Raw genomic sequence first — 17,031 nt, 5'->3', positions numbered from 1 at the left:
TTCCATCATCAGCAAACAGCTTCACTGGCTGCAAAGCACAAGGGCAACAATTGGCTTTCACCCTTAAATCATTTTCAGCTGTCTGCATGGGAAGGACATTGTTACATTTGTATCTGTAAAATACTAACCTTCTCAGGAATAAGGCCTGACATCTCTTATGTTTCCTTAACTTCCCCTGCAAAAAGAAGCTTTTCTTTTTAAATAAAACATTGGTGGCTTATTTCTGATCTTATCCCAGCGTAAAAAACCACAGAGGCTGAAGGTGTAAATATGTTACCGAAAAAGCCTCTCTTTGCTTACCTAATTCTTGAGGTTAGGTGTAAAAACAAACAAACAAAAAAACCACCAACCCCCAGGCAAATAAAACATTTGATGGTAGGTAATTGACTGAGCCTTTTAACAGCTACTGTAAATCTTTACCAGTTTTTACACTGTGGACCATCATGACCATTTAATTGCATGATTCATATACAGTGTTGATCAAGGGAGTAGCTATGACCTAGATATATACAACAGGGAACAGGATGTGCAACCGTGCAGCATGTTTCCACAAATTTGTGAGAGAATGGTGTATAATATTGACTGCCTGACATGGATTTCTAGCCGCCTCGTTCACAGCCTATTTAATATGAATTTATATCACTGGAACAATTTTCATGTTACAGAAGTTTTTTTTCTCAGGGAGAGGAGAGTTCAGTGCCAGCAAGCCTACCCATGTCCCTGATCACATGTTACAGATTAACATGCATGCCATAAAATGTGCTGCCATACAAGTGTGATATTTCAAGAGCTTGAGCCCAGATTTGTGGCACAACAAAGGTTAGCAAAGGACCACTGAGTCCCAATGTGGATTCAAAAGAAATTTGTTTATTACTACACAGCACCGTTCAGCCATGTGACTTGAATCGCCAGAATGATTTGAGAGAATAAAATCATTTGCTGAGAGACAATACACAAGGATATATTTCCTTCATGCCACTCTGTCTGGATCAACAGCTTATGTTTTGCATGTTGCTATGACAGAAGTAGAGATAGACAGAGGTGGGGAATATTTATGTTTACTATATAAGGGTCTGGGAGGGGTGCTAGGAATCTGGCAGGCTGCAACAAAGACCTCAATGCAATGGGGGGAGGGAAATCAAATGCAAATGACACTAGTTAAGCACACATGAGAGCAGAAAGGACATGAAAAATGAGGAAATGGAGGAGACAGAGGATCAGAAGAGTGGTTGATTGGCATCCATCAGTCTTGGGAGACAATGGAGGAGTGCACCCCTGGGGATGAGTGCTGATAATTACGTGTTCTGATTAAAGGACCAGGAGTGGATTTCTTGAGTTTCATAGTGACCTGAGAATCTCAGTCATGGTTTTATACTGGGATTCTTGAAGTGTTTCGGCATGAGTTGCTGGACATAAGCCACAGTCTGCCTCTCATTATTGGCACGCTGTCCTTCACCCAGGGAACCATGTATGGTGCAGAGCTAGCATTTTCAGAACACTCCCAAAATAGCACAAAAGTTGAGAAATTGAAAAAATGGTACACGTGGTTTCATGATCCCTTTGGATCCTAACTAGACAAGAAAATTACCAATGAGGAGGAGGCAAGGGGGGCAGGAAGGGGAGGTACAGAAGGGGAGCTAATTGGCAACAGACAAATATATCAGGTGCATTGTCAGGCATTAGAATACACCTAGAGCAAGTTAATAAAGATAGCTGAAGTGCACCAAAGTTTGCTTCCTCTGTCATGCCTTTATGCCATGCACATTGCATAGTCACATGAAGAGCAAAGCCAAAGGAGCTTGACCTAACAACCACACTGGGCACCTTGGTAAGATTGGGTACTGACTCATGCAAAGATGACATTATAACAATATTTAGGTCACCAAAGCATTCACTCCAGTGGACTCCACTTCACTGTTCCACCATGAGATCAGCGTCCAACATGTTTGCCTGCATGGCAATTAGAAATTCCCCCAAAGCATTCAGGAATCCTTGGGATTCTGTAGGTTTTCAGGGCCATCCTAGTCAGTTTTCCATCCCTGCAGAGAGAAACTGTGAACAACAATCCAAACTTCATCAATGTTCTATCCATGACAATAGAGTGACTTGAAACCATGTATAATTGGATCATTCCTGAAATGTTTTATGGCAAATAAAAACAAATGAACAAAACAAGAGTATGACGAGCACATGTGCTGGATCCACCTTATAGAAAAAGACTCATGATTGCCTTAGTTATCATGAAGTCCAGCACTGAACTTGAAAAGGTAACCCAAAACCCACCACTAAGACCACCTCCATCAGCTCAGGTTAGGGATGCTGTTGGACAATACACCAACAAAATTTCTGTTCTGTCTCCGAGGCAGCAAGTGATAATATTTTTTACAGCAGTCAGGTTAGGAAAGAGTTAGCTATTTAAATAGTCAAACTAAAGAAGATAAAACCTGGGGTAATTTTACCATCCACTCTCCATTTCAAAGCTTTTTATGTGTAGGTTTATGAACCATACCCATTAGACATATGGCCAAATTAGTCTTAAATAGCTAATCTATTTCTAAGTTGGCCATTTCTTTAGATAACAAATCTTTATGTGACTGAATTATTGTTTTTCTAAGAATCTTTATTTTATAGGTGAAACAGGTTTGAGCATTTAATTCTATTTGAAAATGGTTCCTTTAAAGTAATGCACACTCAAAAGACATTTCTAATTGCCATATTTCTTTTAGGGGCATTAAAAATAGATGGTTGGATATACTAATTAAAGCAGCATAGTAGAGAGTATTTAAGCAATTAGAAGTGTTACCAGAAGGACAAGCCTCAAGATATTATTGATAATATTGATTATGTAGCAGATGTCTAAGTATGGATGTATATCATTAGAGAAACCTTAGTTCCACTTCTTCCTCTGTTTCTCTAACCTTCTTTAAATAACTTCTCTTGCTTTTCTCTGCTAATTATTAGTCACCAATATACTGATTGGCCACCAAGTTTATCCACCTAGAGGCAGTTCAAATACATATGACCCTAGTCCAGAAAGCTATGTAGAAAGCTAAATGCGCACACCATAATTTTTGATCCTCACTTTCTAGAACTTGCTTCACTAGCTGCCCACTAGACCCAGTGAAGCAGCAATGCAGCACAAGGAACCGCTGTCAGAAATAACAGCCAGGACCAAACTACATAGCAGAGATGGTATTCAACTAAGTTTTAAATGGAGTACAGTAAACTAACTTAGGCATCTGCATCAATTTTCAAGTACAATTTCTTAGTAGAACTTAGCTGAATACTACCCCAGGATTTCAATGTTTTCCTCCTTTGCCATCACCCATACAAATTCCCCCTAAAACTGCTTTTTTATATGGTACAGAAAATTACTATGAGGCAAATGGAGTTCTTTCCATGTGAAATAGCAGTGTATCACCAGCACTGTGACATGGGAGGAATCCTCTTCTTCATGAGTCATGGCCCCCATAGTAATCATGAAGGCCCCTGCAGCTGCTATTTCAATTTTTAAAAACAAAACAAACCCAGTACACAAATGCTCCAAAAGACTTCTTAGATTATGCCTTTAAGAGTTTTTTGTTTTGTGCTATATTGAGAAAAATGAATCCTACTGTCAGCATTCACTGGAAAAAATCAAAACTATCAAAACATGTAAATACATGTTTGGACATTCAGAACATGGAGTACGGGTATATCCCTTGGATAAGGGAGCAGACAGGTGCATCTCAAGTTTGCAGGTAACATGAAATTGGGAAGGTTGTCTAGCATCATAGAAGAGAGAATCAAGATTCAAAACGATATTGACTAGCGGTAACACTGGACCGCAACCAACAAGATGAAATTTTACACAGATAATGTCATGCATTTAGGGCCAAAACATTAAAGGCACAAAAGTATAATTGGGCAAGCCTAATTTGACAGCATTACTTGTAGAAAGGATCTAGGTGTCTTGGTGGACCACAACCTGAAAACAAGCCAGTGCATAGTTGCAAAAGAAGTAAATGTACTATTAGTTTGCATTAACATAAATATGGCATCCAGATCATGGGGAATAACAGCTCCACTCTGTTCAGTAATGGTCAGAATGAAGCACAGGGCACATGTGGTCTACTGTGTCCAGTTCTGGGTGCAACATTTTAAAAGGACATTACAAACTAGAGCATGTCCACAGGATAGTAATAGGCGTGGAAACAATGAGAAATGATTGAAAGAGCTGGATATATCTACCCTGAAGATCAGAATATTAAAGCAAGACATGCAGAAGATAGAACAGACTTGTTATCGGTTGCCCCAGAAGACATGACTGCTGCCAGTAGATGGAAATTGCAGACAAGCATTTGCTGGCTAAATATTAGGAGACATTTCCCAACTGTAAGAGTAGTTAAACAGTGGTGCAAATTGCCTTGGGATTTGGTGTGCTCTCTTTCACCATAGGTATTTAGCAGAGGCTTGATCTCAGGAATGCTGCAGTTGCATTTTGAATTATAAATCCTGGACTGAGCAGGGGGTGTGGACTTAGGGCACATGTGCCCTTGAAAATACATGATGCTCAGAATAATAGCTATGTGGGGGAAGGACTACAGTTACCAGGAACTGGGTATGGATGTATGCGACTCTATTCCCCAATACTTCCACTTCTATAATTAAATGGTCCTAACATTTAATTATAGTGTATGCTCTTCCTATGAAAACCCTAAGGGAGAGCTCAGCAAAGGTGGCTCTAAGGGAGCACAACTTGTTTGGTGGCCCCAGGAGCAGAGCTTCTGGGGCACCATACCAGGCGCTGCAGCTATGAAGTATAGTGGAAGGCGAGAGGTGGGTTGTGTGCCAGATTTTGGCATCACCAAGGTGCCACTGAAATTTGAGATGTCAAGTTCCACCACTGAGCTCTGTGTTAGAGATGGAGGGACATTCTTATCAAAACAGCATTTTTCCACTTGGAGTAAATAACATCTATTCATTTAAGGTTGCAAATGTAAAGGGATGCACTCAGACATCACTGTGGTGGGATTAGACCTGCCTTGTGTTATTGCAGACCCAAACATTTGAAAATAAAGCCTGTTTCTATCTACATAGTGCACCTCTTTACTTGCACAGCCCATCCTAGGTTCCCTTTCTTGGTCACACTCGTGTAACAGAATGGTGGGAATTGGCTTTAATGTACAGGTGACTGCTCTTTTTAAGGAACAATAAAGATAAAATATCCTCAGTGATAAATGGGGCCATATCAAACAGAAGTTGGACTGCTTAAATAATGAAGTACACCACCGCTTTATAGGGAATTCTTCACTCTGCTGTTATAATTCTTCATTTTAAATTAAGAAAGGCTGCTATAAAATGCAACATTTACATCAACAAATAAATGACTAAAGCAAGCTTTTCAAAGGTGTGTTATATTGTCTTAAAATGTCCTTAGAGAATTAACAGAAGGCTTCATGTGATTCATTTCCAGGATGCGAAATCAAGCTGCCTTGTGCCAGTAATACAAATTTTCAGAATTAATACTACAAAATGATTTGTTTTTCAACAGAATTAAAACAGAATTCAACAGTGAAATTTCTGCAGGGGCTAGTAAAGGGCCTGGTGCAGGTTAGGAAGACTAGTGCGTGTGAGAAAGAACATGAAAATACATATATGTGGAGAAAGGAAATTTCACTTGGGATTTTGGTATGTCATATGCTGAATGGAAAAGAAAGAATACAAATTTACAAGCACTATACTAAAAAATATATCTAGTTTTGTTGTTGTTTTATTCTTATTTCAATCTTCTCTCCAGTATTTCCTGATTCATTGCTGGTGTTTTAAATATAAGCACAAATATTTCTATTTTAAATATCTTGCCTTCACTTTGATGAATTTTAGGGAAACACTAACCTGAATATCATACAGGAATGATATTACCTGGTTCAGAAGACAAATTCATCCAGGTCAAAATTTGGGATAGAACCACATTCTGAACCAATACATACATAATCACTTCCTCAGACATCTTTCAAATATTTTAATATTTTACATTAACTTTTGGGCAGAAAAACAACAAAGATTGGGTTAGAAAGTTCCTAACACATATGCCAACATTTTAGATGGATTGTTCTCTGTTGCAGAGAACTGAAATAATTAGGGTTTCTTTGGGGCTTAAGCTTATTTGGGTCTTTATGTGCTTATCCATATTAAAACATTTATTAATTTATGGGGAATTTGTGGGCTAATTTAAGCCTTGACCTTTTCTTCCCAGTTACACCAAGCTAATTGACATTAATATGGAATGCAGTGAAAACTCCATTGTTGCCTGCCTGATACATTATAATCAGGAAAGGTCATTACAAATATCTAATGCTCTTGTGTGAACATTCTGTCAAAAGATACTTGAGGGGGGAAATCAGGATGGGCTTGTTGCAAATTAATTACTTGAAGCTACGGATGTATTTTATGTCCCTGTGTGTTAAAAGGTCATCAGTTTGCATTTATCTATTTGTTTAAACAAATTGTGATTCTGACACAGACTTTTGACGACAGTGGTGTTCAGTTTAAAGTCCAGGTTGCTCAGTTTAATAGGTATTCCTCTTTATGAGAGGTTTGTGCTCTTGATCATGCCTTATTCATTGCATAAATCACCTTCAAGAAATATGTTCTGCTCTCACTTTCCAATCTTGTTTGGAGCTGTTGCTAACAGCTTTTAATTTGGAAAGTCTATCTCTGAGTTGACTGCGCCTCAGTGGTTTCAGCTCAATTGTTTCCCTAGCCAGCAGAGCATTTCATTTTTCCTGAAGGTCACTACAGGCTGCCAAGGCTTTGAAAGCACACCCACATTTTCATTGATGCTGCAATACAACTTTGCAGTGCCATTAGGATAAATGGAAGTGGGCATGCATGTGTGTGACTTCTCCTATCAACAATTACATAATTTATTATAATTCAAAATAAACAAGGCTAGCAGCGAAGGATAAATTGCAAATAGTATGGCTTCTTGCATTTATCTTTACTTTTCTTCCATTGAAATCATAAGATTGTGTGTGTGTGTGTGTGTGTGTGTGTGTGTGTTTCTACTGGATTGGCTGTGTGCTGAAAAGAAGTATACAGTAGTACCTCAGGTTACATATGCTTCAGGTTACATACGGTTCAGGTTACAGACTCCGCTAACCCAGAAATAGTGCTTCAGGTTAAGAACTTTGCTTCAGGATAAGAACAGAAATTGTGCTCCAGCAGCGTGGCAGCAGCAGGAGGCCCCATTTGCTAAAGTGGTGCTTCAGTTTAAGTATGGTTTCAGGTTAAGAACGGACCTCCGGAACGAATTAAGTACGTAACCCGAGGTACCACTGTAAACTGACTCATAATATCACTGGCTTAGGCAAGTGGCTGTTTCAACCACGGTACTACAAATTTGCACCAACAGAAGATGCAGTTAGCTGCAGATAGATCAGGGGTGCACAACCTGTGGCCCTCCAGATGTTGAATGACACCTCCCACCATCCCTGATCACTGGCTATTCCAGCTGGGGCTGATGGGAGTTTTAGTCCAGAAACATCTGGAGGGCCACAGATTGTGCACCCCAGAGATGGATGAAGGCTCCCAGCAAAAGAGTAGCACAGTTGCCATCTGTTGGAGGGTAGATGCCATTAGCTGCAATAGAGAATGGAATTGATTCTTCCCCGTCCCCATCTTTCTCTCTACCCCCTCTCTCACACAAACACATACTTAAATGATAAATTAAGTGCTAAAAAAGTAACACCTGTTTTGAAGTAAGCTAAAAACAGCAAAACTGTTATTTCTACTTGCCTTTGTGCTAGTAATCCCTGGGTCCCTTATTCCCAGGCCACACTGTTGGGAATTTTAGAAGGCAGATGTAGTGGTGTTGGAAGGACCTACTTTTTGTTGTGCTAATGGTTGGGAAGCTTTGTTAGGAGCTTGTCACACAGACCAAAAGCAATTGAGGAAAGTAGCCTTTCCCCATTGCTCATCCACAGCAACCATGTTTCAAATACTGTATGTATGTCCTACCTCTAAACATATGGTTATACTGTACTAAGCTATTGTAGGTAACAGTCACTGATAGGTCTATCACCCTATGAAGACACCTAAACCAGTGGCTATCAACACATCTTCTGTCAGAGCTCCATAAATTACTTATGCATTGTGTAAGGAAGTGAATATATTGCCAATCAATTTCATTGGGTGACCCTAACAGCTTTATCAGAGGAGCTGTTTTGCACACCGTATATAATTTAATAAATGTATCAAATCCTTCCTTCATCAAATTTTCTCTAGGCCAAAATGTCTTTTAGCATTTATTTTTGCCATTTTGGCCCATACCACAGAACTTGTGGGGCAATATAAACAGAAAATGATGGCTGATGATTAAGCTAAGTCGCAATTTGTAGAATCCTCAATAAACATGTAAGAGGAGCCTATTCCTCTAAATCAGAAAAGCACACACATACATATTCACCAAATTTCATTTAGATTTTAAAACTCATATACTCAATTACTATCACAATTAGCAATTTTAGGCTAGATTTAAATTTAGCATACATTAGAATGAGATTTTTGTGCTTGAGAGAGAGATACCAACATTAGCATGGGATGAATCTAAACCAATTATCAGATCTTTGGCTTTTTAAACTATAATTAAAATACTGGAAGGCTTTTGTTCAAAAGCATGTAGATTTTTCAATACCATTTTATTTTAAAAATGTTGAAGTGGCAGAGAAAATTAGACCTTTCAGAGCATCAGAGATATGATCCAAGTACAGTATCAGCAACCAAATGTGGTTGCAAGTGTTCATATACATATTTTTCAAGAACTATAAAACTTACCTGTTAATATGCTTTGGTTTAACAGGCTATTACTTCTCCTGAATGAGCACAGTGATACATATTGAAATGTGCCTGCTTGTTTAGTGGCGCTTATGGTACAGTCAAAAGCCCATATTAGATATACCTTTTTATATATGTAAATAAAACTCCCTCACACTTTATAAACAGCAAGATAAATAGGTAGCTTATTGATGTAGTAACACTGGACAGAAACTGATGGATTTCTGTCCAGTGAAATATGAAATCTAAAGATTTCAGCCTGAAATCTAAAGGTAATATTTTGCCTGAAAACTAAAAGTTAATATTATGCTTCCACCAATTCTAATGGTCAAATTACACAAGACATTACTCATGTGATTTGTCCCTGATTGCAAGGTATTTCTTACACAAATAATCAGCAAAGATGGGCAGATATGGACTAGGACTACATCTTAGGATAAGAGGATCCTAATCTACATTGACACCTGCTATTTGCTTTATGAAGAAAAGCAGAAAAGGGGAATCCAGATCAGGATTACAACAGTAGGCAAAGGGTGAAATTCCCCACTCCCTCAACCCAGCACATACCCCTGTATTTTGTTCTTATGGAGGGAGATTGCAAGATTAATGGACATTTAGTAATGGTATCAACAGATTATGTTTGTTACTGAAGAGTTAAGTGGTAATTGTCGGAGTAATGTAGTAGAGTGGAAAGCAAGGTTTGTTTTCGCAGTTTCAGAGGGATGAGAATGACTGTTTGGCTGTTCTAAACTTTATTTCACTTTTTTCATCTATCACGTCAGAAGAGATGGATCCTAGGACATCAGAAACCAGCAAATCACAATAGGTAATACAACTGCACCACCAGCCTTACAGACAGATACACCTGCACAGATCTAAATGATTGGGTTTCCAGTCACATATACCGTACTTTCTCCTTCCCAAGCTCAACTTCTAGACGGTTCCATTGAGACAATAATTACATTTTAATTTCCCATTACCAAAATGCCAGAAGTTTCCAAAGCATTTTTAAATAGCAGCCATTGATCAGAAAAGGAAATCTATTTATGTTAAGTGGATAGAAGAGGAGGCAGAGAGCACTCTTTCATTTCCGCCCTTTCCCTTTGTAAACATGTATCCTCAAATACCATTTAAGTTCACTATAGAACTTGACTTCTAGAAAAGAAGTATATTTTGCACACCACAAAGATTTACTTCTAAAAAGAAGTATAATTTTCACACATGAATTTATAGCACATGATCTCATGCGTTAGTGTGATATGCCTCTCATAGTCAGCTTTCATTAATACACAACAAACACAATGAGAAACCTGCATTTGCTACCATATATAGTGGCTACATTCATATGCCACAATAAATTATCATTTATCATGATTGTAATGACCTTTGGGCTCACATACTTTCCCTCTCTTTCTTCACTGCAGCCATGAAGAAATAGCTCAGTGCTATGTCTGAACTGTAAATTGTGCTTCAGCTTTACTTTGCTTCATTGAAACAATCCAGCTTCACAACCCATAGGTTGAAGTCAGCTTATTCAAACAGACCATAGTTAAGATTAATCACAGTTTGTTGGGTTCATACGTTACAAGAAGTTGTGGTAAATCAAATATGGAAGCAAAAGCTTTTCCTCGCAGCCAAGTCAGAGCAGGAGAGGAGAAGCGGGAGTGCATGAACTAGACTCATTCCCATGGTTTATTGTGGCATTGAGTAAGGCGAAACCATTTGATCTCTTTCCTTTTTCTGTATTGAAATTAGTTTGTTCCTCATTATTTTTGCTTTCACTAGACTGAGATACAAGCCTTACTTCGCTAATCATTTTCATGACAATACACAGCTATGCTTAGGAAAACTCTAGCATTTTGGCTCAAGTTCAAACACGGGTTATATTTTCACTAAATGAATATACAACTTATGATGTGACCACCCAGGAATCCAGCAAAAATGGTTGCATAGAAAATATGGCTTTTAACTGAAGGTCAAATAAAATTATGATGAATATTTCAAGTGGTCAATTTAAAGAGGGCATTGCTGAGGGAAGGAGTACCTAAGGTCTGGAAACTGAAAACTGATTTTCCAGAGTGCACCCGTTCTGCACTGGATATCATTAAATTGATTGGTAGTCATCCTTAATATCACTCTTTCCTTAAACAAAGCTTTCTGCCTGAGTTTTTCTTCTTTTTCACTGCTTTTTAACAGTAGTTAGAAAGAAAGAAAAATGGGAACTCTGATCCATTAATAGTTTAATATAGCAGGACATCACAAAGAAATAAACCAAGGGGGGAAATCAGTGTAGTGGCCTCAAATAAGACATTAGTATATGCATCCTAATTTGCAATGTGAAATTAATGAAAATGCATACCTTCAACTGCATGAAGAAGGGGCAACAGAATCACACTGGATTGCATGTCTATTTTTGTATTAGACATGTGCACTCACATGCAGGCCCAGTGATCCAAACCTGTCCATGTAAGTGGGATGGCTTAAAGACCATAAAAAGTTTAGAACCAGTCTTCATAGTACATAAATAAATCCCCCCGAAAGAAGAGTATGACTCAACATGACTCAAATCATGTTGAATTTTATCATTAGAGCATACCTCTGGTTCAATCCTCTTTTTTAAAAAAAATGATAATGGAGCAAAAATATAACCTTACTGGATTACAGTAATATATTTTTCAAGAATTAAGGTTCACAACATTATTCTAGGTAATTCATTTACATTGCATTTCCTCTGTATTGGTTTATGTCTGAGTCTCCTCCTGCCCACCCCCAGGGGATGGGTTAGGAAACAGCCTAGAAATGAAGAAGGAACCACCAGAGATCCAGGTTTCTGAATGATTTCCTTATTGACTTGCCCCTCTTCCCACACCTCCTCCCACAGCTCATATACTCTTCTTCTCTCCTGGGTGGACTCTTTATACTGCCTGAATCATATTGTGGCACAGATAACAAGCAGCAATAAGAAAAAGGAAGTGGAGGCAACATTAAGTAGCCCACAACAGTAAGTTGATTTAAATTTTGTGACCATGTTTCCCATTTTACAGAGAAATGACCTTTGTATGACATATCCTGTATACAATGGGATGTCTGGTCCAAGTCCACTATGAAGTTAAAGAACCATAAGAAAGCAGAGGCCCTGGAGTTGGCCATGAATGTTTATCAGACTAAGCAGGCACAAAAACCACCTTGTCACAGTCTTCTCTACCGTAGTGATATGTACCATGTGCTTCTTTCAATTATAGGATCATATCAAAATTTCATGTGAATCTGTGTACTCTTTCGTTCTCTTATTGGTGATGCACTGATAGTCTCCATATGGTTACAGAATAGGCTGCAACACTAACAGGTTGACAGAAATAGGTGCAGAAAAGAAAGGTACAGAAAAGGAAAGTTCTGCAGAGGCAGCTTATCTAGAGCAAGCCCAGCTCTCTCCTTTCCTTGCAGCAAGACCACATGCTGGGTCTGTGCTTATTTTTAATATTCAAATTTGCACTTGAAACCATTAAAAGGATGTTTATTTTGCTGCTTTAATGTGAATGCATGCATGTGAAACTTTGTTTTATAGGAACAAACACTTTCCTATTTGCTTAATTATCTAGAGGTATTCTATAGGTTAATTTATCATGTAGAATTCAAAGGGGTACATAATAATGAGGGAAGCCACAGTTATGCTTAGTTCGTATTAACTGCTTCCATAATGTATTGGTAGAAAGTATTAATATTTCTTTCAGATTTAAGTTCAGCTTAATACACAATATTCTGGCACGGCTGCTGAACACTAAATGTCATGTAGCTACTTTAACTTCTATTTACACAACTTCCTGCCACAGTGGCAAACTGAAGTATGTTTGCAACCACACAAGGAAATGAAGAAGCAAGTTGCAAAAGAACTGGGCCATATTAAAACTCAATATTTAAACCCAATTAAACCCATAGTTAAACCCAAAAATGATTTGCAAAGCAGGAAGAAGGTGCAAGACCTAACTAATAACTAAACTGTGGGCAAGCCAACCCTGCCCAGGGCCAGGGCCTGGGGTATCACATCCTCTATTCCCTCCCTTTCACATGAGAGTGGACCCCATTCTCCATGCAAGTGTTACAGGTGGGTCCCATAGTTGCTTCCTAACCTTGTCATCATGTCCCACAGCCCTGAAGGCAGTATCAGGACTACACCCCTCCCCTGTCCAAGGGTGTTCACCAAACCTTAACTTCCTCATAACCAATCTGCCAATGTGCCTATTAGTCTTTATAATGACTAACCCACCCCTGCTAATACCCCACCACATCAGTACAGAGTAGGGAAATAAACCTGACAGCAAAGGTGATCCCTACCAGTCCCCGCAAAGGTGACCAGACACTAGCTTCACTGCCAGTAGGGTGGAAGGTGGGTAGCCTGACAGATGAAGATGCCATGAGAAAAATGGGGTGAGTTAAATAGCGCCCACATCAGCCCTTCACTCTCTGCAATGTTGGTGCAGCATGTGCCTGTACATTGAATCCACTTGCCAGACCCCTCCATTCCCTGAGTGGCTGCAAACCTTTTGTACATAGCTTTGAAGACCTGAACTCAGTTTCTCCACTGTGATCAGTTTGTATTGGTCTCTTAGATTTAGTTAAGGGCTTTGACTCAAGGCAGTGCTTGTTACAGTAATCTGTCCTCTTTCAGAGGTCTGGAAGCTTGTGGAACACAACAAACCAGTCTGATGAGAATTTATAATGAGCATGACTGGAATTTATGGCTACTCACATAGAATGGCTACTTGCATAGAATTCTGCAACCATACAATTATGCTTCATATAAGCATATATGCCCCACTGTCAGCAACAAACATGTACCTTACTCACATTCTTTTTGTTAGAGTATTGATCAAGAATGGGAAAGATCCAGTTTCAAATGCTCATTCAGAGCCACAAAGTTCACTGGGTGGTTTTTCACCAGTCATTATATTTCAGTCCAACCTACCGCATAGCATTGTTGTGAAGATAAAAGAGGAATTGATCCAAATATGCTACTTTGAGATCCTTGGAGGAAAAACAAGGTATAAATAAATAAAAATAATGCTGGCCTATTTATTGCTAAGGTTGTGTCTGGCCTGCATGACTTCAGACTATAAGTGGAGGAAATGAGGGCTAAACATGCATTCTATTAGTTTGCCAGAAGTAGCTTTTACATCACATGAAAGCTCAAATATAATGCAGAATTTAACAATTGGGAAACCTTGGGGCAATGGAATAACCTGCCCTGTGAATGCAGCCAATATCCTGCCCAGTAGTATACGTTTAGCTAATTCTGTGCAGCTAATTTCTCTCAAGTAAGTGAAAAAAGGATTGCATCATTTCCCCCCACAGCATAGTTAAAAGTTTCATTAAAAACTATGCATATTATAGTGTCAATTCACTATTTTGTTGATATACAAATGCAGCCTGCCCCAGTGAATGCCTAGACACTGTTTGTTTGCTTGCTTGCTTATACTTTATGTATTTATAAGGTACCTTTCATCCATGGACATAAAAGTTGGCACAACAGGGTACCCAAATAGTCTCTGACCAGGCATAGACTTTCAGCAAGCTTGCTTATTCATGTGATTTCACACCATGTCCTGGTTTGAACTTTTGTCCAATTCAGTTTAAAGAGTTATCTTTCCTACTTTGTCATCAATTATAAACAAAGGGAAGCACTATAGCCTGTTTTTACATACTTATCTGAATGGACACCAACAGCCATTCATACTGCAAATTTAGAATATTGCCCTGAGAATTCTGCCAGGCTTATTGAAATCTGCCAGCCAGACTTCATTGTTTTATTGTAAAAAAACCAAGCAAAATGGTGTAAATTGTGACTTTGCTCATAAATGAGGTAAGCCACAGCACTTGGATCTAGCCTTCAACCCCAAACACAATTTTATAAAAGTTCCATTAAAATCAATAGGATTTACTTGCAAGCAAGCATGTTTAAGATTGGGGATTGACTTCAATGTGACTAAATCTCTTAAATCCAAGTAATCCCTTGTAACTGGTTTGTGGATTAGGCTGCCTTAAACCATATGCAAGCACAGCCTTCTCTTGTAGAGCTAGCTCTATTCCAAAACAGCAGACTTGCTGAAACACACTCACTATGCACAGTTTCAGTGCAGTTTCCTAAAAGCATTTTATGGACATGAAACTAACAAAATGTAACACAATGAATGTAACATATTTTGGACCCACAGGAAGTATAATTTTCTCTGAGCTTCACTGCAAAACCCATACACTGCTGGCACTGGTGAAGCAATTGTTAGCAAGAAGTGGGGAAAGGAATGTATTTTCAACTGAAATTGCAAAGAGAATAGTAGCAGAGCATAATTATTTAAATGAAATTTGGCCCAAACACAAGAACTAGCACCACCAGTTTGGCAAAATATGTTACACATATTTTATAGGGAGCACAGATCAGACAGGCTGCCAGTTCCAGTTTCATGCCATGTACAAACCCTACAACCAGGGCTATAGCACACAAATTTAGGCACATTTGACTCTTGTTTCAAAATAAAATCGCAAGTGCTGAAACAGTGGTACTTGACAGTCTCCTGAAAGCTTCTGTGGCAGCTGTGGAGAGGGCTGGAACATGTAGTGTGTGCTTTAAATCCTGTACATTTTTGTAGTGCAAAAGTACAAAAAAATTAAAAAGGAGAGCCATACACCAATGGCAGTGTACATCATTTGCCTACAGATGTTCCCTGAAACATACACGAGTATAACTGACACTGTACAAGATAAAATCCAATGGAAAAAATCACGAATGAGAATGAAAAGACACTTCCATCGTTTGATGCAACAGGCAGACATTACAACTCTATTCATGTTACTCTGGCTAAGACATCTACTCTGCAACACGGTTTGGATTTACTTAGTTTTAATTTCTACTATTTATGTTGTTGTAACCTTGGAACTGTAGGGTAGAGGGTGGATTAAAGCAAAACAATGATAATAATAAATGCAACCAACCCTAAACTTGGGACAGTCAACCTATATTACAGGTGGCTTTTCTATTCCTCAGACAGAAGTATATTTTGTGGGCAAAGGGTTTTTTTTTAACCATACCTTGATTAAAATTTGTTAGAGGCATTATAGGAACCAGATGAAAATGATTTGTATATTGTATATTTATATTGTCTTTTTATGTCCAGAAGGCTGTAACAAGTTTATCTAATTTCATTGATTAGTCGTGGTTGTAATTTTTTAAATAATGGATCATCACAGATTAATATAACCAGATTAAAGAAATGCAATTTCTTATTAATTATTAATCTAAGCTATGGGGAGATTCCAAACAAAATAAGTGTAAGAGAAGAGAAATTGATAGTCCAGCTGTGTCCTTACCTGGACAGGGACAGCTTCTAGGTTGGATTACTGCAACACACTATGTAGGGCTACCTCTGAAGACAGTTCAGAAATGTCATTTGGTGCAAAATTTGGTGGCCAGGTTGCTCACAGGGCAAGATGGTTTGTGCATATTACACTGATCTGGCCTGACAGCACTGGCTGTCAATTAGTTTCTGGGCCCAATTCAAAGTGCTGGTTTGAACCTTAAATGGTTCAGGACCACAATACCTTAAGAACCACCTCTGCCCATATGATCCAACCCAGACCCTGTGATCATCATCTGAGGCCTTTCTTTGTATATCTCCAATACAAAAGGTCCAGAGGGTGGCAACATCAGAATGGGCCTTTTCTGTGGTAGCTCCCCATTTGTGGAATGCTCACCCCGGGGAGGCTCACCTGGTGCCTTCATTACATATCTTTAGGCACAGGTGAAAACGTTTTTATTCTCCCAGGTGTTCGGATGACTAACATTCTATGGCTTTTAAAAATGTGTTTGTGGGTTGAGGATTATTGGGGGTGGGAAGTTGTTTCATCAAGTATTCTCTTTTTGTATTTCTCTGTTGTGAACCACCCTAGGCTCTTGGGCAGTATGCAAATTCAAATAAATAAATAAATAAATAAATATTAGTTGGAATATAGGTATACATTTTTCTGTACATTAACTGAATATGATTACTAGATCACAAGTGCAAAATTAGAAACGCTTTGAGCTTATTTAAAAACGAGCATAGACTTTATCTTATTTCCAGCATAGTGGTGTATTATCCTGATATATAGAAGGTGTTAATTTATCATTCCTAAACAACACACTTATCTATGCCAGCAGACTATCTATACCAGGCATAGGCAAAC

At 38.6% G+C, this 17,031-nt stretch overlaps 2 protein-coding genes across 8 annotated transcripts in view; one reads left to right on the top strand and one right to left on the bottom strand.

Moving 5' to 3' along the window:
- LOC309366315 (uncharacterized protein) overlaps positions 1–5,739 on the top strand; it is a gene marked incomplete at its 3' end in the record, with an annotated part of 76,432 nt that extends 70,693 nt beyond the window's left edge. The window contains exon 6 of the mRNA XM_081904767.1: positions 5,534–5,739. Coding sequence (XP_081760893.1) covers positions 5,534–5,739 — 206 coding nt within the window. The remainder of the gene's footprint in view (positions 1–5,533) is intronic.
- The window catches only part of HS3ST5 (heparan sulfate-glucosamine 3-sulfotransferase 5), a 137,892-nt gene that overhangs the window by 106,997 nt on the left and 13,864 nt on the right, over positions 1–17,031 (bottom strand). The window lies entirely within an intron of this gene.

The sequence above is a fragment of the Podarcis melisellensis genome (genome assembly GCF_964234715.1).
Source record: "Podarcis melisellensis genome assembly, chromosome: 3".
NCBI lineage: Eukaryota > Metazoa > Chordata > Lepidosauria > Squamata > Lacertidae > Podarcis > Podarcis melisellensis.
The sequence above is the reverse complement of the archived record's forward strand: the minus strand, read 5'-3'. Positions and strand labels throughout refer to the sequence as shown.